Genomic DNA, 21,802 nt, shown 5'->3' on the forward strand with positions numbered 1-21,802 from the left:
AAATAGATAATTTTCCGATTATAGCTTCCCTTTATGGATTTTCATTTTGAACTGACTAGACTAAAAACTGAATCAGCAACAATTTATCCAGAAAAGTTTAAATTATTTTAAAAGACTTTATTTTCATCTTTGTTTTCCTCCTCTTTAGGGATTAGCGCACCCGAACTGTAAAGTCGGGGGTTCGTATAGGACACTTAGTGTCCGGTACTGAACTCCAAACACAGATTTTTTCCTGGAAGTCCGCTTTACTATTCAGGTTCGTGCCGAATAAAGTTTTTTGAAATGCTGCAGCGCAGCCAATCAACAAGCTTTTAGGCTATGGGCACTTCTGGAGCCATCACAGCCATGCCAAGTACTGGCTATGACTATCGTAGGGACAGTGTAAAATAAATAAATAAACAATTATAAAAAATGACATGAGGTCCCCCTTATTTTTAATAACTAGCAAAGGGATAGCAGACAGCTGTGAATTGTTCTTATTATGCTGGGAAGGACCCAATATCCATAGAACCTTCCAGCCTGGTAATATCAGCCCCAAGCTGTCTGCTTTGCCTTTGCTGGTCACTAAAAATGGGTCGGGGACCCTAAAAAAAATGACATGGGATCCCCCCTATTTTCAAATTCCAGCTAAGGTAAAGCAGACAGCTGGGGGCTGATATTAATAGGCTGGGAATGTCCATGGATATTGGCCCGTTCCCAACCCAATAAGACCAGCCCTCAGCCACCTCAGAAATGGCGCATCCATTAGATGCGCCAATTCTGGCCTTAGCCTTGGCAGTTCTTGATTGCCGAGGTGCGGTGGCAATCGGGTAATAGCTTTTGGAGTTGATGTCAGCTGTGTAATGTCAGCTAGCATCAAGACCAGGGGTTAGTAATGGAGGGGTGTCTGTCAGACAGCCCCATTACTAACCCTGTATTAAAAAATAAAAAGACCCATACACAGGGAAAAAAAGTTTACTTGAATAAATACTCCCCCACACATTCCCTGGTTTACCCATTTAGAATTAAAAAATAATCCCATCAGCTCTGAATTAATTCATTGGAGTTCCCAAAGACATCCAGCAATTCTCTCCTGCAACCTATGGAGCATCGTTCTGGTTTTAATTAGCTGGTTCCTTCCTGCCCCATAAATTGTAGGCTTTTTAGTCCAAGAGAGGTGTCTTATCACGACAGGGACCCAACAATAAGATTCACTTTGACGATAGCTGTTGGGCTCATATACATTGGCCAATTTATATGCTACGTACCTTCTTTTTATTATACATTTTTCTATAGCAATATTGCAGTTTCATTTTTCCAATATTCCATATGTACATAATGTAGCACTTACCTATTTCCTATGGCAGTAATGCAGTTCCAATTTTCTAAATTTACTATTCTAAGCATTTTAGAGCGCAGCTATATTTTTCTTATACAGCTGATACAGATATACAGTATACACAGCCACAGCTGATACATATGTATGGTATATACAGCTGATACAGATGTACAGTATGCACAACTGATACAGATATGCACAGCTACAGCTGATACAGATATACAGTATACACAGCCACAGCTGATACATATGTACGGTATATACAGCTGATACAGATGTACAGTACATACAGCTGATACAGATGTTCAGTATGCACAACTGATACAGATATACAGTATACACAGCTACAGCTGATACAGATGTACGGTATATACAGCTGATACAGATCTACAGTATACACAGCTGATACAGATATACAGTATACATAGCCACAGCTGATACATATGTACGGTATATACAGCTGATACAGATTTACAGTATATACAGCTGATACAGATGTACAGTATGCAAAACTGATACAGATATACAGTATACACAGCTATAGCTGATACAGATGTACGGTATATACAGCTGATACAGATGTACAGTATATACAGCTGATACAGATGTACGGTATATACAGCTGATACAGATATACAGTATATACAGCTGATACAGATGTTCAGTATATACAGCTGATACAGATGTACGGTATATATAGCTGATACAGATATACAGTATATAAAGCTGATACAGATGTATGGTATATATAGGTGATACAGATATACAGTATATACAGCTGAAACAGATGTATGGTATATACAGCTGATAGATATACAGTATATACAGCTGATACAGATGTATGGTATATATCGGTGATACAGATATACAGTATATACAGCTGATACAGATGTATGGTATATACAGCTGATACAGATATACAGTAAATACAGCTGATACAGATGTACAGTATATACAGCTGATATAGATGTATGGTATATACAGCTGATAAAGATATACAGTATATACAGCTGATACAGATGTACGGTATATACAGCTGATACAGACATACAGTACATACAGCTGAAACAGATGTACGGTATATACAGCTGATACAGATGTACGGTATATACAGCTGATACAGATGTATGGTATCTATAGGTGATACAGATATACAGTATATACAGCTGATACAGATATACAGTATATACAGCTGATACAGATATGCACTACACACAGCTGATACAGATGTATGGTATCTATAGGTGATACAGATGTACGGTATATACAGCTGATACAGATGTATGGTATCTATAGGTGATACAGATATACAGTATATACAGCTGATACAGATATACACTATATACAGCTGATACAGATATACAGTATATACAGCTGATACAGATGTATGATATATATAGGTGATACAGATATACAGTATATACAGCTGATACAGATATACACTACATACAGTTGAAACAGATGTACGGTATATACAGCTGATACAGATATACAGTATATACAGCTGATACAGATATACAGTATATACAGCTGATATAGAAGTACAGTATATACAGCTGATACAGATGTACGGTATATATAGCTGATACAGATGTATGGTATATATAGGTGATACAGAAATACAGTATATACAGCTGATACAGATATACAGTACATACAGCTGAAATAGATGTACGGTATATACAGCTGATACAGATGTATGGTATATATAAGTGATACAGATATACAGTATATACAGCTGATACAGATATACACTACATACAGCTGAAACAGATGTATGGTATATACAGCTGATACAGATGTATGGTATATACAGTATATACAGCTGATACAGATGTATGGTATATATCGGTGATACAGATATACAGTATATACAGCTGATACAGATGTATGGTATATACAGCTGATACAGATATACAGTAAATACAGCTGATACAGATGTACAGTATATACAGCTGATATAGATGTATGGTATATACAGCTGATAAAGATATACAGTATATACAGCTGATACAGATGTACGGTATATACAGCTGATACAGATATACAGTACATACAGCTGAAACAGATGTACGGTATATACAGCTGATACAGATGTACGGTATATACAGCTGATACAGATGTATGGTATCTATAGGTGATACAGATATACAGTATATACAGCTGATACAGATATACAGTATATACAGCTGATACAGATATGCACTACACACAGCTGATACAGATGTATGGTATCTATAGGTGATACAGATGTACGGTATATACAGCTGATACAGATGTATGGTATCTATAGGTGATACAGATATACAGTATATACAGCTGATACAGATATACACTATATACAGCTGATACAGATATACAGTATATACAGCTGATACAGATGTATGATATATATAGGTGATACAGATATACAGTATATACAGCTGATACAGATATACACTACATACAGTTGAAACAGATGTACGGTATATACAGCTGATACAGATATACAGTATATACAGCTGATACAGATATACAGTATATACAGCTGATATAGAAGTACAGTATATACAGCTGATACAGATGTACGGTATATATAGCTGATACAGATGTATGGTATATATAGGTGATACAGAAATACAGTATATACAGCTGATACAGATATACAGTACATACAGCTGAAATAGATGTATGGTATATACAGCTGATACAGATGTATGGTATATACAGCTGATACAGATGTACAGTATATACAGCTGATACAGATGTATGGTATATATAGGTGATACAGATATACATTATATACAGCTGATACAGATGTATGGTTTATATAGGTGATATAGATGTATAGTATATACAGCTGATACAGATATACAGTATATACTGCTGATATAGATGTACAGTATATACAGCTGATACAGATATACACTACATACAGCTGATACCGATATACAGTATATACAGCTGATACAGATATACAGTATATACAGCTGATACAGATATACACTATATACAGCTGATACAGATGTACGGTATATACAGCTGATATAGATGTATGGTATATATAGGTGATACAGATATACAGTATATACAGCTGATACAGATATACACTACATACAGCTGAAACAGATGTACGGTATATACAGCTGATACAGATATACAGTATATACAGCTGATATAGAAGTACAGTATATACAGCTGATACAAATGTACGGTATATATAGCTGATACAGATGTATGGTATATATAGGTGATACAGAAATACAGTATATACAGCTGATACAGATATACAGTACATACAGCTGAAATAGATGTACGGTATATACAGCTGATACAGATGTATGGTATATATAAGTGATACAGATATACAGTATATACAGCTGATACAGATATACACTACATACAGCTGAAACAGATGTATGGTATATACAGCCGATACAGATGTATGGTATATACAGCTGATACAGATGTACGGTATATACAGCTGATACAGATGTATGGTATATATAGGTGATACAAATATACATTATATACAGCTGATACAGATGTATGGTTTATATAGGTGATATAGATGTACAGTATATACAGCTGATACAGATATACAGTATATACTGCTGATATAGATGTACAGTATATACAGCTGATACAGATATACACTACATACAGCTGATACCGATATACAGTATATACAGCTGATACAGATATACACTATATACAGCTGATACAGATATACACTATATACAGCTGATACAGATGTACGGTATATACAGCTGATACAGATGTATGGTATATATAAGTGATACAGATATACAGTATATACAGCTGATACAGATATACACTACATACAGCTGAAACAGATGTATGGTATATACAGCCGATACAGATGTATGGTATATACAGCTGATACAGATGTACGGTATATACAGCTGATACAGATGTATGGTATATATAGGTGATACAAATATACATTATATACAGCTGATACAGATGTATGGTTTATATAGGTGATATAGATGTACAGTATATACAGCTGATACAGATATACAGTATATACTGCTGATATAGATGTACAGTATATACAGCTGATACAGATATACACTACATACAGCTGATACCGATATACAGTATATACAGCTGATACAGATATACACTATATACAGCTGATACAGATATACACTATATACAGCTGATACAGATGTACGGTATATACAGCTGATATAGATGTATGGTATATATAGGTGATAGAGATATACAGTATATACAGCTGATACAGAAATACAGTATATACAGCTGATATAGATGTACAGTATATACAGCTGATACAGATATACAGTATATACAGCTGTAATAGATTTACAGTATATACAGCTGATACAGATGTATGATATATACAGCTGATACAGATGTACGGTATATACAGCTGATACAGATGTACGGTATATACAGCTGATACTCACCAATGTCACAATTTTTGGTCTTCTTATAAATCAGGTAGATAGGGATATTCCATCCAATCATGTCACCAACATGGGTGTGACAGGACTTTTTGCCTTGAATATCGTTCCATGTGATATCTTTATCCGTCTTCTTCACTAAGGCTACAATCCTGTTTCCACCAAACTCTGCATCACAAAAAAAATATACACAGTAAATACAGGACACCTCTAAAATACCTCAATAATGAGCTGGATATTTCATATGGAAGGAAAACAGTGACAAATCAGTGACATAATTCATATCTTTTACATGCAAAATCTGTAGTGGATTTTCCTCTATGTAATAAGAAGGTTAAAATCTGCAATTAAATTAGCACAAAAAATTGACAAATGTAGTAATACAGATTCCCATATACATAACTGCCTTACAGAGATCTGTAGTTAATGTTCAGCGCACATCGATAAATCTGGAAGTGATGTTCTGGTGTAAAGTATAAGGTTTATGCCAGTGATATCAGCAGGTCTATAACTATAGTGTTCACTAGAGCTTGTACTCTACCTATATTATGTATACTGCATTTTACCTGAATATTCTGCTCCAGGTACCTGGCACGGGATCAAGTCATCTATCAAAAAAAGAAGTCATTTTTTATACATAGTTTCATTACAAACAAATGATAATATATATTTTTTAAAAATTAGAATATTAATAATTTACATTTTTTCAACTGTACAACAATTTTTTTGATGGCACCTTCCCTTTAAAACAGTATGTACAGTATGCTTTAAAATTAACCTCTCAGGAAACGTTACTCCTTAGACCACAGTCCAGAGCCTCTCACCTAGCCAAATCAGTTCTCATACTTTGCACTGACGAGGGCCAACAGCCCGAAACACCGTGTCTGCAAATTGAGATTCTGATTTGGCGTTTATCCTAAGTCATATTGCACGACTCGTTAATGGGTCGATTGTGACTTGTAGGATTGCTGCTTCCAATAGGTGGCGCTATAGAGTACAAGTCCTCGTTTTCTCTAGAGAGACAATTTGCCTCTCAGGAGAGTCATGCTGCCCAAGCCGCAGGCAACATAAAGCACAGTCTGGTTCCATTATCGCAGCCATATATGTTTTACTCCAAAACGATGCGATGTTTCAGAGAAAACATACTTTGAAAAGCCTGTGGGTAAAGACTATGCATATAGGCTGACTAGTCCCACATGCTGGTTCCCGGTGGCCTCTTCCTGCCCCTCTCTCCTAAACTGAAAGGTTCATTCTCTATACACACATAGATATGAATATGCAATTTTTCACTTTTTGACTTTTGCTATTTTCTCGCCATCTTCTAAGAGTCATAACATTTTTATTTTTCCCTTGATATAGCCATATGGGGGCTTGATTTTCTAGCGGACTGAGTTGTAATTTTGAATTCATTACAATGCACTGAAAAATCAGAAAAAAGGTCCAAGTTTGGTGAAATGATGAAGAAAAAGCAATTCTCATGGTTTTTGACTTTTTTTTTAATGACAGTCATTGTGTAACAGTGACCAAGAAATGTGATTCTCAATGGTCAGTACAATTACAGTGATATCATGGTTATCATTTTCTTTTTTTTATGTTTTAGTGGTAAAAAACTATTCTGTGTGATAGAAAGATAGCAAAAAAAGAGAGAGAATGGCACCTCATGTAATTATATGTAAGGTGAGGACTCTCTCTGCTATTCACCTTTTCATATATGGGAAGGAAGTGGTTCCGTTCCTGCTGATTGTTGTCCAAGCACAGGATCGCTAGTCAAGGACTGATATGGCCAGTGATGCATCCATAGAGCATGAAGAAGTTTATGGTTTTGGAGAAAATATAGAGCTTTGGTACTGCTGGATAGCCCAATAGATTGTCAATGTTGTGGAAGACTCACTGTGGAGATTTGTCTTTTATAACAAAAAGTTATCCCTTATTTAAATTTCCATTGATGTATTTCGGGGAGTAGTTCCCTTAAGGGGTTGCACTGCTGTGACCTCTCATCACAGTACTTAGGCTCAAGCAACAGGCCAGCAGCATCTAAGGGGTTAAACTGCTGTGCAGAGCTGGCTACGATCTCAGCAGTTACACTAAGGTGCTGGCTGTACAACACAGTTGGCACCCATGCTGTATGGAGTGGACTCAGCTCCTGAGCTCATTCCATACATGCAGTGCACACAGCATTGAGTAGGGCACCCGAAAGAATTGGGCCCTGGCAGTTGCCTACGTTCACTAGGTGCTGGAGCTGGCCCTATGTCCCTCGTTACCCATTGTAAAGTATGAGAAGTGCAAACGTTCCCTTGTTGGGTACAACTATGATGTACACTTGATGAGTTACCGGAAGTTGAAAATGTTTTGGGTCTAATTGAAGTTACCCTTATTGCGGTACTCTTCAACCGATGGGAGCAGTCCACATTTCAGTGCCGTGTATGCGTGTTCTGCATCAAGATTTACTGCTTCCGCTTCACCTTTCTGCAAATTATTGAAAAAGTCATGTTACTGAAGTCCTTATACCTCACTACCTCTGCTCGCCATCTCTGAGCCATCACATATAGTTTTTATTTTTTGCTAGTAAAGATAATTTACCAGAATCATTTCAATACACTCCAGTGCAGATGATGGCTCTGTGCATTTAATGGCGCCACCACTTACTGAGGACCAGTCATCACATTTTTTCTTCTCATTTTTGTTCTGTGGACACCAGCGTATTTCCCGTTTAACTTGAGGAGGACGAGCTCCTAATGGAAAAAAAAAATCAATTTCTACTATAAGTAAATTGAAACTAATGAATTTGAGATTATTAAGGTCATGTAATACCAGAATTACTCCACACATATCTCATACCCTCAAGTGTTTTCATGCCGTTAAACAAGTCTGATCCCAAAAAGAGAAAAGTGTCCATTGCTGATGGAAGAGTAATCAAAGCGGTGGTGGTGTCTTCAAACAGCAAATCCTTCCCATGAGTGGAGCTGAATAGTTTGCACTCTTTTTTCTGTCGCTTTGAGAAAAATAACATAAACGACAAAGTCACTACAAACTACAAAGCTTCATTAGAAAGGTGACTGATACAATCCTCCCCTTGCATTGTTCATGGATGGAAGTCTTTGCACTTCATAGTTTTTATTGCAAGTGGCCTAGTTTTAGGGAATGTTTAAATGTGTTGTATTTGACACATTTAATTGCTAATCCTCAAATCAGCATCCTGTCTGATTGTAAAGGAGTGGAAGAAGTGTTGTATAGGAGGCCCTATACACGCTCACTGGGGAGAGTCCAAAAGTGCGCCCTTCGTCCGGAGTGCCCTGGACCGTGTCGGCATCATCACCAGTAAAGGTACTGAAGCTTATCCCCGTGTGAGTGTCCGTCTTTCTTCCGGGACCGACCTTCCGTCTCTCCCCAGCATCCACCATCTACCCCTACACTTCCCTGGAGCTAACTCTACCTGTGGAGAGCCACACTAACCCTGCTGCCATAACACCAGCTCCAGAGGACTGCTCCGCAGCGGCGGCACCCTTTTGCCGCATTCCACAGGTGGCGTAATGAACTTTCCAAATCCCCTATAAATTCCCCTTTTTACTGACCACCCTGGGTCACGGACCGGGCCAGCCACCGTGATATCCCGAATACCGGCATCCATTGGCCCGGCACCGGGTGCCCCACGGCCCAGTGGGCGCGTCACATCACCATGGTTCCCAACTATGTTCCCTTTCGGGCCTCTCCCAGCTTTCGACTAAGCTGTTCTCACTTCTAGGATAATGCTCTTGACACTTTTTTTTGTAGGATTCTTGGTTAATAGAACTTGTTTTCTGATTGGCTGATGTTCATTTCTGCAGTAACTGTAGACACTCTAACTTGCCTACTGTATGTAGGAACTTCTGCCACCCTTTGGTTGGTTGCTTTCAGGACTTGTTATCTGAGTACTCTCGAATGCTCTCTCTTTCTTCTACACACAACCCAGAACCGTGTTGGTCTGCAATTTTGAAGTTACTTCTCTTACTTTTCTTAACAACTTCTGGAAAAAAGAACTCAGTTCCTAAAAATGCCCAATTAACTCCTCCCCACCTGGGCTGTCACTAACAATTAACCCTGTCATTCCTAAATTTCCATGAAAACTGCAGCTCACATAAAATCAGACACATAAAAGCAGCAGGTCAGACAACAAACATGAGAAGTCTTCAGAGAGGGTGTCTAAATGACTTCTCCACCTTTAGATGATGACAATCTACATCCCATACATGTAATTAGAGTTTCCAAAACCTTTTCACTTGCATCGGAAATTCAGCAGAGATTTTTTATACCATCACTGAATAAAAGTTAGCTTCAGTTTCTTTTCGATGACTTCGTCCTTGAAAAACTGAAGATTACCTAAATGACTTCTATTTCTGTACCTAACGTGACAATCCTTGAGAGTAGTGTATATGCGAATGCACCACCTGCCTATGTTTGTCACACTCGCCTTGTATGACTATACCAATAATTTCAGATGATGCTTATAATATTACCTGAGCTCGAAGAAGATACTCGGTGATATCCTTCATCTTGTCTCCGGTGGTCCTGGTCACCACAGCATGTCTGGGGATTTTTCCAAAGTTACAGATTTTATATTGGCTTAGTGGTCTTCTAGTATTGTCTGGACACAGCAGCTCAAAATTGTCCGAGTATTGCCCTGAAGAACAATACAAGGAAATAATATGGCAAGAAGATATACAGTATATTAAAACTGTATATTAAATTTTATGCATGGACAAATAAATGTACAAGTGTTTCAGCTTCATAGATTTTGGAGACGTCTTGTATATGCTAAATGATATATGTTTTTTAGCATTAAATGTTCATCAACTGGAAATAACTATGATACTACTAACTGTGAGGTTCTGATAATATTTTGCTAAAACAATCTATATATATAATCGTCTTATCCCGTCTGTGTGTCTGTCTGTCTGTCTGTCTGTCCTGGAAATCCCGCGTCGCTCATTGGTCCGGCAGCGGCCAATCAGCGCCGCGGGATTTCTGAAAAAAGATGGCGGCCGTTAGCGGCTCATCTGCGGGACGGAGGTCAGCGGCGATGCAGCGGGGAGATGAGCAGCGTGAGGCGCTCATCTCCCGGCCGGTAACAGCAGAAGAACCTCGACCGCCGGACCCATCTGCGGGACGGAGATGCAGCCGGGAGATGACCGGCGCGAGGCGCTCATCTCCCGGCCGGTAGCAGCAGAAGGACCGCCGGCGTCGCTGACCTCCATGCGGAAGGGAGGACCGGGGAGCGGCGCTGCAGGTCGGGATACTTCTGCTGCCAGCGCCCGCTCATGTCCCGGGTTCTCGCAGCGGAAGTAGCCGCACAGGCAGCGGCGCTCCCCGGTCCTCACCAATACGATTCGATGATTGGTCGCGGTCTTCGGACCCGACCAATCACTGATCTTACCGCAAAAGTTAAACACCGCTGTGCTGATTGGTCGCCGACGCTGCCCGCGACCAATCACCGATTTGGGCGCCACATTTAAACCTCGCTGTGCTGATTGGTTGCGGACGCTATTTAAATGTTGCGCCCAAATCGGTGATTGGTCGCGTCCAGCGTCGGCGGCCAATCAGCACAGCGGTGTTTAAATGTGGTGCCAAGATCGGTGATTGGTCGCTGCCAATATTTAAATGTGGCGCCCAAATCGGTGATTGGTCGCGGGCAGCGTCCGCGACCAATCAGCACAGTAGTGTTTAGTTTTTGCGGCAAGATCAGTGATTGGTCGCGGGCCAAGACCGCGACCAATCACCAATTTGTGCGGCACTTTTAAATAGCGGCCGCGACCAATTGCATGTCAGCGCCGCTCCCCGATCCTCCCTTCACACCCTAGCCGCTGATGTCCCCACAGTATCCGCATGGTGTTACAAAGGTCCGGACATTTGTGTTAAATGCCCGCCACATTTAAATATCGCCCGTGACCAATCACCGATCTTAGCGCCACTTTTAAACACCGCTGTACTGATTGGTCGCCGACGCTATTTAAATGTGGCGCCAAAATCGGTGATTGGTCGCACCCAGCGACGGCGACCAATCAGCACAGCGGTGTTTAAATGTGACGCCAAGATCGGTGATTGGTCGCGGCCGATATTTCAATGTGACGCCCAAATCGGTGATTGGTCGCGGGCAAATGTCCGGACCTTTGTAACACTATGCGGATACTGTGGGGACATCAGCGGCTAGGGTGTGAAGGGAGGACCCTGGAGCGGCGCTGCGGGTCGGGATACTTCTGCTGCGAGCGCTCGCTCATGTCCCGGGTTCTTGCAGCGGAAGTATCCGCACAGGCAGCACCGCTGACATCCATGCGCCTAGGGTGTGAAGGGGGGAGCGGCGCTATTTAAAAGTGCCGCACAAATTGGTGATTGGTCGCGGTCTTGGCCCGCGACCAATCACTGATCTTGCCGCAAAAGTTAAACACTACTGTGCTGATTGGTCGCGGCCGCTGCCCGCGACCAATCAGCGATCTTGCCGACACATTTAAACACTGCTGTGCTGATTGGACGCGGTTGCCAGCCACGACCAATCAGCGAGATTGGCGCCAAATTTAAACAACGCTCTGCTGATTGGTTGCAGACGCCAGCCGCGACCAATCAGCGAGATTGGCGCCAAATTTAAACAACGCTCTGATGATTAGGCACGGCTGCCAGCCGCGACCAATCAGCGAGATTGGTGCCAAATTTAAACCCCACTCTGCTGATTAGTCGCGACCGCCGGCCGTGACCAATCTGCGATATTGCCGCCAAATTTTAACACCGCTTTGGTGATTGGTCACGGTTGCCGGCCTCGACCAATCAGCGATTTTGGCGCCAAATTTAAACACCGCTCTGCTGATTGCGCCCTGTCGGCCGCATACATATTCTAGAATACCCGATGCATTAGAATCGGGCCACCATCTAGTGTGAGATATTTAGCAAAATAAGGGTCCGTTTTTTAAGAAAAAATATAAACCTAACACATCTGAACTTATCTATAAAGAATTTTTTAATCTAAGATCTGGAGTAGAGACATTAATGTGAATCTGTCATCAGGTTTTTGCTACCCCATCTCAGAGCAACATAATGTAGGGGCAGAAACCCTGATTCCAGCAATGTGTCACTTACTGTTTGCTGTCATTTTAATAAAATCCGTTTTACCTGCCACAGATCTAGCAGTTCTCTGAATATTGAGCTCTGTATAACTCTGCCCACCCCACTGATTGGTAGCTTTCTGCCTATGCACAGTGTACACAGAAATCTGCCAATCAGTGGTGGGGGCGGGGTTATACAGAGCTCATGAATATGGAGGACTACATGACAGCAGATTTACTAGTCCTCCAATGAGAATCTCCTGCTGATAAAACAGTGATTTTATTATAACTACAACAACCAGCCCAGTATGTGACACATTGCTGGAATCAGGGACTCTGCCACTATGTTATGCTGCTCTTAAATTAGCTAGCAAATACTTGATAACAGTTTCTCTTTAAAGTGAACCTGCCACCTGACAGAAAATGTATATAAATGTATATATCCCTCACAAATGTATATATCCCTCTATAACAACTTTCCCTTGTTATTAAACTTATTCTTTATTATTTTCCCCGCCCAAGTGCGTCAAAATAGAAAAAAAAGTGGAATTCCACAGTTACTAAACATGTATAGTTTTTTTATTTACATGGTAAAAACAAAATTGGAAATAAATACATTTTACTGTCCTCTCTATTAGTCCCCTTACGGAAGTTAATCCTGTGATCATCCGAATGCTTGTACTATACACAGCGGTGCTACAGTACTGCTATGTATAGCGAAAATCATGGTCTCCTGTGAACGCCAGCTACAGGCTGGATTTCATAGGAGTACCATAATGACTGGTACGTGGGTCTTCAGCAGACCCCCAGTTGTCATGGCAACCCATCTGTGCCCCGTGATCAAGTCACAGGTGTGCCGATGAGCACACAGACTGAGCTCCGCTCCACCTGCAACTGTTCGAGACAGATGATGGCTGAATAATTCAGTCATCATCTGTTGGAAAAGATGTGGGCTCGGCTTGTGAACACGCATCAAATTCAGGGACCCGACATAGAGTTGAAACCAGAAGTTTACATACACTATATAAAAAGACGCATATGTATGTTTTCTCAATATCTGATGCTACACAAAGAAGCAGTGTGTTTCAGGTGTGCATTAAAATACATTCACAGGTTTGTCTCTAATTAACTCAGATGTTGCTAAAAAAACTATAAGAAGCTTCCAAACACATGACATCATTATATGATCAGTCCAGAACTGTTTAATGGCATAGTAATCTTAGTGAATGTAAACTTTTGACTTTGCATTAAGTAATAAAAATGCCTTAAAACATTCTATCTCATTATTCTGTCATTTGGCAAATATTAAAAATTATGGTAATCCTAATTGACCTAAAATGAGAAAGGTTTATTCTGATTTCATGTCAGATATTGAGAAAAAACATGTATATGTGTCTTTTTATATAGCATATGAAAACTTTCGGTTTCAACTGAATGTACTTTACGTCGGGAAGAGGCTAAAGCATTAAGTGCCCTCCTATCCCCTTAACCAGGGTCAACCTTAGCATGATTAATATTGACATTGCCAATGGCAGTCCACACTATACATCTGCCTCGATAAGATCCTTTCTGGATTGTTTATTTATTTGGAGCTGTTGCAAATATTAATAATATACAATGAGCATGCATTTGCTGCCTTTGTTGGGAGCATACGTATTATTTTTGTTTCCTTTAAGTAAACACTCTAGTATGGCAATGAGTGGTAATTTTTAAGAGTGTTCATTAAAAGTTACATTTTACATGTGTAGCACCCTGAGGATTCGGCTGCTACAGGGGTATTGCACCTCAACCCAGAGGTGTGATATTCCACTCCCGGGTAAGGATGGAGTGTGGGACTGAGCCCAGAAAGCTGCATGCACTACACACATCCCATTTCCGAGGAACAGACCAACGGTACTCCCACTTAGAAATGTGCAGGTACGACCGAGTGTGTTCCTGGCTGGAGTGGGAGGGGGGTGGTACATCCCAAGTAGTGTAGGGGCAGATAGGGGGAGCAGCCTGGGTAAAGATAGGAGCTCATTGGGTGCTGGTCACCTGAGCTCACACATAGAGGGAGTATTTAAGGTGGGCACCATCTAAGATCAGGGTCAGTCTGTCAGAGTGGAGGCAGTCAGTCAGTCTTTGCAGAGGAGTCAGTTTGCCACAGTCGGTCAGTCTGTGAGGAGTCTGTCAGCCTTTTGCAGAGAAGCCAGAGGAAGAGGAGCAGAGCAGCCCCAGGCCCAGAGAGAGTGAGAGAGGAGTCAGAAGGACCCAGAGAAAACAAGCAGGAACTCTGAGAACCCAAGTACAACCCCAGGGTGAAGAGTTGGCAAAAGGGTACCGGATCCCAAACTGGTGGGGGCTCAAGCACACCTCAGCCAGAGACCGGAGGCCGTGGGCAGGATCTGCCACGGCCACCCACCACATCCACCCTGAAGGCAAACCACGTGTAGGGTCAGGGAACCCAAGGCCAAGGGTTTCCCAACAGAAGGCCCGAGGGAGCTGGACCTAGGTGGATCCCTGGTGGGGACGGCCAGAAGACAGGACAGGAAGGAGGGCTCAGGGTCACGCTCCGGACTTGCTTGGGGGTTGGCTGAATCCAGGACCTGGTGGACGCAGCACGGCTCGGGTGGTCACTTGAAGCTGGAGTGACCGGAACATCAGCAGTAAGTAAATACCCTAAACTGCACAACCCGACTCTGTCTTTAATTACCATCTATGCTGCACCACCACAACCCCCATCCTCTGCACCTGACCCCCTGAGGCTATACCCCACCCGTTGGGGGTTATACTATCAAAAGCTGCACCAACACCATCAGCCTCAGCGGACCCTGCTGCAGCGGCGGCCGTAGTGACCGCAATACAACGGGTGGCGTAGTCGACATAAAGAACTTTATAACATCTGTAGGACTGCCACATACTCTGAGCTTGACACCCTGGGCACGGACCGGGTCACAGCCACTCGGAAGACTACAACCCCCATCTGATCCGGCTCCGGGTATTCCCTTAAAGAATATGGCCCAGGGGGCGCGTCAACTTTGGCGTAGTCGGCAGGATTACGTGCCCGCAACACCCGGGTACTGCGTGCCTGAAGAAAAGAACAAGTTTACCTCAAAAAGAAGTCTCCTGCCGGTTCCGGAGGGTCCCCGCCATCGGACTCCATCACAGATCGATTCCCGCCGGTTGTCCGCCATTAACAGCTTTTTCCCGCCATCTGCAGAGTTTCCCGCCACTGGGAGACGATTCCCGCCATTTCCGAAGATTTCCCGCCTTGGAAGAGCGGACGCCATTATGGGCGTGCCAGAGGGTGGTGAGAGGCCGCCTCCCATCGTGGGCCAGGACCGAAAATGGCGCCAAAAGTGGAAACCGCCCCCACCAACAGAGACTGTGATGCTAGAGGTGTCTGTCAGCGTGAAAGAACTGCCCCTGGAGCTGACAATCACCAAGTGGCCCCGGGACCGCCCTCGAAGTGGGAGGACTGAGAAGAAGAGAACAAAGATGGGTGTCGCCTGGAGCAGTCTGGAGAGAGCGCACCCGGAGACAAGAAGCCTAGAGCTGAGTCCAGGAAAAGCTTACCCGGAGATGGGAGAAGAGCACAGCAGCACCGGCCCGCTGGCCAGGAGCCTGCTGGAGACAACAGAAGGAGAGCAGAGCAGCACCGACCCGTTGGTCAGGAGCCTGCTAGAAGCAACGACCCCACTAGGCCTAGTGGAGGTCTTGGCACAGCTCCCCCGAGATCGGGAGTGTGCGCAGACTGCGCTGGAGGGCCTCGCACGGAGGATGGCCCGGGTGCAGCGAGAGACGTTGGCGGAGTGGAGCCGAGAGATGGCCCAGCAGACAAGAACTCGTCAGCGGAGCACGCCACCCGAGACGAGGAGACAGACCGCCTCTGAGGATGGCGCAGGAGGACTGAAGGCCGGAGACGGCGCCGAGAAGGGAGCCGAACGAAAGGAGGCAGGTAAAGGGGACGTCTCTACCCCAAACCGGGAAACCGCGCACCTGCCCCAGCTCCCCGTCGCAGAGCCCGAAGTACCCCCTGCCGTGCCCGTAACCGCAACGTCACCGCCACAGACTAGGCCTCAACCGGAAGCCGCAGCCGCGACCCCTGTGACGTCACACGCCTCGACCCCGAGCGTGACCAAGCAGGAAGTACCACCAGCCTGGTCGCAAGGCCTAGTACCCCCGGGCGCCGCAATACCAACAGCGCCCCCTACCTCCGCGGAGCCACCGGCCTGGTCGCAGGGCCAAGTAGCCCAGGGCGCCGCCGTCCTTACGGTGCCCTTCACTTTCCAGGTGCCCCAGGCCTGGCCGCAAGGCCTGGGCAACCCGGGCGCCACCACCACCGCACCCATAAAACCAAGAGTGCCGCATCTGGGAGAAGATCTGTTTGCCCAACATACGTGCCCGGATGGGCAGCCCTTTATTTGGCCACCGGAGTTTCACCATCCCCGACTCCGGAAAGAGAGACCCCTAGATGAACCCCTGATCCCGGCTCCAAAGCCCGTAAAGAGGATCTCGCCCCCGCTAGCAGAAGCGCAGTTTGAGTGGGACCCCACCGGAGAAGATCTCATGGGGTTCACTCAGGAGACCCGGGCAGCCGCAGCGGAGCGTGCAGAGTGCTGCCGCCAGCAGCTCGAGGTCTTTGAGAGGGAGCGGAGAGAGAGGCGGGTCCGAGAACAACAAGCGCAGATAAGGAGCGCGGAGCAGAAGAGCCGGGCCAGGAGGAATCCCCGTGCAGCACATGGTCCCCCTTCCACCGGGACTGTGATCAAGTTCAATATGCAGCACGGGTGGGGCTTCATCCGAGATCACCGCACCCCAGGCGACGTCTTCGTGACCAGGAGAGACGTTGAGTCCCACCTACCGGAGGGACACAGAGGTCGTGACCTGTATATAGGGGACGAGGTCACCTTCACCCGGCACAAGTGTGCCAAAGGACCCTACGCCCTCCATGTGCATCGCCTGACGGAGGAAGAGCTGCGGTGTGAGGAGGAAGAACAAGAGGACCCGGACGGGTCTGAAGCTAAAGGTAACCACAAAGAAAGAGCAGGAGGACGTCGTCGTTGAGTACGGCAGAGTAGAAGCTGTATATAGTTACCCGTAGGGGTACCAAAGAAACTGTGGCTGATAATATAGTCCCCGTTGGGACCAGCAAGTGTGAACTGTTTACCCGTTTATCCCTTAAATCCCACTGACCGAGGACTGAGAGCGGTCACCCCTTTCCTAAATACCTGGCCGAGGACTGAGAGCGGCCATATCCCTTGTAAATAGTTGCGCGTCCTAAAGCGCCCCTACTGGTTTTATAGGAAAGCCACGAGTTCCAAAGACTGTCGCACTTTACCCGGTCACACGTTGCACAGTGACCGGAGGAGGAGCCAGAGGCGACGAGAATGTTATTAATATGAAAAGTTTTATGATGATGCTGATATATATATGATATTTTATATGTTTTTATTATGTTGTTTATATGAAAAAAAAATGTATGTTTGTGGATGTTTTATATCTTACAGCCCGAGGACGTGCTGTGATTTACCAGGGGGGAATGTAGCACCCTGAGGATTCGGCTGCTACAGGGGTATTGCACCTCAACCCAGAGGTGTGATATTCCACTCCCGGGTAAGGATGGAGTGTGGGACTGAGACCAGAAAGCTGCATGCACTACACACATCCCATTTCCGAGGAACAGACCAACGGTACTCCCACTTAGAAATGTGCAGGTACGACCGAGTCTGTTCCTGGCTGGAGTGGGAGGGGGGTGGTACATCCCAAGTAGTGTAGGGGCAGATAGGGGGAGCAGCCTGGGTAAAGATAGGAGCTCATTGGGTGCTGGTCACCTGAGCTCACACATAGAGGGAGTATTTAAGGTGGGCACCATCTAAGATCAGGGTCAGTCTGTCAGAGTGGAGGCAGTCAGTCAGTCTTTGCAGAGGAGTCAGTTTGCCACAGTCGGTCAGTCTGTGAGGAGTCTGTCAGCCTTTTGCAGAGAAGCCAGAGGAAGAGGAGCAGAGCAGCCCCAGGCCCAGAGAGAGTGAGAGAGGAGTCAGAAGGACCCAGAGAAAACAAGCAGGAACTCTGAGAACCCAAGTACAACCCCAGGGTGAAGAGTTGGCAAAAGGGTACCGGATCCCAAACTGGTGGGGGCTCAAGCACACCTCAGCCAGAGACCGGAGGCCGTGGGCAGGATCTGCCACGGCCACCCACCACATCCACCCTGAAGGCAAACCACGTGTAGGGTCAGGGAACCCAAGGCCAAGGGTTTCCCAACAGAAGGCCCGAGGGAGCTGGACCTAGGTGGATCCCTGGTGGGGACGGCCAGAAGACAGGACAGGAAGGAGGGCTCAGGGTCACGCTCCGGACTTGCTTGGGGGTTGGCTGAATCCAGGACCTGGTGGACGCAGCACGGCTCGGGTGGTCACTTGAAGCTGGAGTGACCGGAACATCAGCAGTAAGTAAATACCCTAAACTGCACAACCCGACTCTGTCTTTAATTACCATCTATGCTGCACCACCACAACCCCCATCCTCTGCACCTGACCCCCTGAGGCTATACCCCACCCGTTGGGGGTTATACTATCAAAAGCTGCACCAACACCATCAGCCTCAGCGGACCCTGCTGCAGCGGCGGCCGTAGTGACCGCAATACAACGGGTGGCGTAGTCGACATAAAGAACTTTATAACATCTGTAGGACTGCCACATACTCTGAGCTTGACACCCTGGGCACGGACCGGGTCACAGCCACTCGGAAGACTACAACCCCCATCTGATCCGGCTCCGGGTATTCCCTTAAAGAATATGGCCCAGGGGGCGCGTCAACTTTGGCGTAGTCGGCAGGATTACGTGCCCGCAACACCCGGGTACTGCGTGCCTGAAGAAAACAACAAGTTTACCTCAAAAAGAAGTCTCCTGCCGGTTCCGGAGGGTCCCCGCCATCGGACTCCATCACAGATCGATTCCCGCCGGTTGTCCGCCATTAACAGCTTTTTCCCGCCATCTGCAGAGTTTCCCGCCACTGGGAGACGATTCCCGCCATTTCCGAAGATTTCCCGCCTTGGAAGAGCGGACGCCATTATGGGCGTGCCAGAGGGTGGTGAGAGGCCGCCTCCCATCGTGGGCCAGGACCGAAAATGGCGCCAAAAGTGGAAACCGCCCCCACCAACAGAGACTGTGATGCTAGAGGTGTCTGTCAGCGTGAAAGAACTGCCCCTGGAGCTGACAATCACCAAGTGGCCCCGGGACCGCCCTCGAAGTGGGAGGACTGAGAAGAAGAGAACAAAGATGGGTGTCGCCTGGAGCAGTCTGGAGAGAGCGCACCCGGAGACAAGAAGCCTAGAGCTGAGTCCAGGAAAAGCTTACCCGGAGATGGGAGAAGAGCAGAGCAGCACCGGCCCGCTGGCCAGGAGCCTGCTGGAGACAACAGAAGGAGAGCAGAGCAGCACCGACCCGTTGGTCAGGAGCCTGCTAGAAGCAACGACCCCACTAGGCCTAGTGGAGGTCTTGGCACAGCTCCCCCGAGATCGGGAGTGTGCGCAGACTGCGCTGGAGGGCCTCGCACGGAGGATGGCCCGGGTGCAGCGAGAGACGTTGGCGGAGTGGAGCCGAGAGATGGCCCAGCAGACAAGAACTCGTCAGCGGAGCACGCCACCCGAGACGAGGAGACAGACCGCCTCTGAGGATGGCGCAGGAGGACTGAAGGCCGGAGACGGCGCCGAGAAGGGAGCCGAACGAAAGGAGGCAGGTAAAGGGGACGTCTCTACCCCAAACCGGGAAACCGCGCACCTGCCCCAGCTCCCCGTCGCAGAGCCCGAAGTACCCCCTGCCGTGCCCGTAACCGCAACGTCACCGCCACAGACTAGGCCTCAACCGGAAGCCGCAGCCGCGACCCCTGTGACGTCACACGCCTCGACCCCGAGCGTGACCAAGCAGGAAGTACCACCAGCCTGGTCGCAAGGCCTAGTACCCCCGGGCGCCGCAATACCAACAGCGCCCCCTACCTCCGCGGAGCCACCGGCCTGGTCGCAGGGCCAAGTAGCCCAGGGCGCCGCCGTCCTTACGGTGCCCTTCACTTTCCAGGTGCCCCAGGCCTGGCCGCAAGGCCTGGGCAACCCGGGCGCCACCACCACCGCGCCCATAAAACCAAGAGTGCCGCATCTGGGAGAAGATCTGTTTGCCCAACATACGTGCCCGGATGGGCAGCCCTTTATTTGGCCACCGGAGTTTCACCATCCCCGACTCCGGAAAGAGAGACCCCTAGATGAACCCCTGATCCCGGCTCCAAAGCCCGTAAAGAGGATCTCGCCCCCGCTAGCAGAAGCGCAGTTTGAGTGGGACCCCACCAGAGAAGATCTCATGGGGTTCACTCAGGAGACCCGGGCAGCCGCAGCGGAGCGTGCAGAGTGCTGCCGCCAGCAGCTCGAGGTCTTTGAGAGGGAGCGGAGAGAGAGGCGGGTCCGAGAACAACAAGCGCAGATAAGGAGCGCGGAGCAGAAGAGCCGGGCCAGGAGGAATCCCCGTGCAGCACATGGTCCCCCTTCCACCGGGACTGTGATCAAGTTCAATATGCAGCACGGGTGGGGCTTCATCCGAGATCACCGCACCCCAGGCGACGTCTTCGTGACCAGGAGAGACGTTGAGTCCCACCTACCGGAGGGACACAGAGGTCGTGACCTGTATATAGGGGACGAGGTCACCTTCACCCGGCACAAGTGTGCCAAAGGACCCTACGCCCTCCATGTGCATCGCCTGACGGAGGAAGAGCTGCGGTGTGAGGAGGAAGAACAAGAGGACCCGGACGGGTCTGAAGCTAAAGGTAACCACAAAGAAAGAGCAGGAGGACGTCGTCGTTGAGTACGGCAGAGTAGAAGCTGTATATAGTTACCCGTAGGGGTACCAAAGAAACTGTGGCTGATAATATAGTCCCCGTTGGGACCAGCAAGTGTGAACTGTTTACCCGTTTATCCCTTAAATCCCACTGACCGAGGACTGAGAGCGGTCACCCCTTTCCTA

At 46.3% G+C, this 21,802-nt stretch overlaps 1 protein-coding gene across 2 annotated transcripts in view; it reads right to left on the minus strand.

Moving 5' to 3' along the window:
- Positions 1-21,802, minus strand: part of LOC141258986 (saxiphilin-like) — a 337,568-nt gene that overhangs the window by 37,793 nt on the left and 277,973 nt on the right. For both annotated transcript variants that reach the window (XM_073674334.1, XM_073674333.1), the window contains exons 10-15: positions 10,245-10,408; positions 8,590-8,743; positions 8,332-8,483; positions 8,121-8,217; positions 6,318-6,359; positions 5,755-5,919 (exon numbers count right to left, since the gene is read on the minus strand). In XM_073674334.1, coding sequence (XP_073530435.1) covers positions 5,755-5,919; positions 6,318-6,359; positions 8,121-8,217; positions 8,332-8,483; positions 8,590-8,743; positions 10,245-10,408 — 774 coding nt within the window. The remainder of the gene's footprint in view (positions 1-5,754; positions 5,920-6,317; positions 6,360-8,120; positions 8,218-8,331; positions 8,484-8,589; positions 8,744-10,244; positions 10,409-21,802) is intronic.

This window comes from Phyllobates terribilis, unplaced genomic scaffold (assembly GCF_046119375.1).
Source record: "Phyllobates terribilis strain yellow unplaced genomic scaffold, ASM4611937v1 Scaffold_3__8_contigs__length_932513732, whole genome shotgun sequence".
In the NCBI taxonomy this organism is placed as follows: Eukaryota; Metazoa; Chordata; class Amphibia; order Anura; family Dendrobatidae; genus Phyllobates; species Phyllobates terribilis.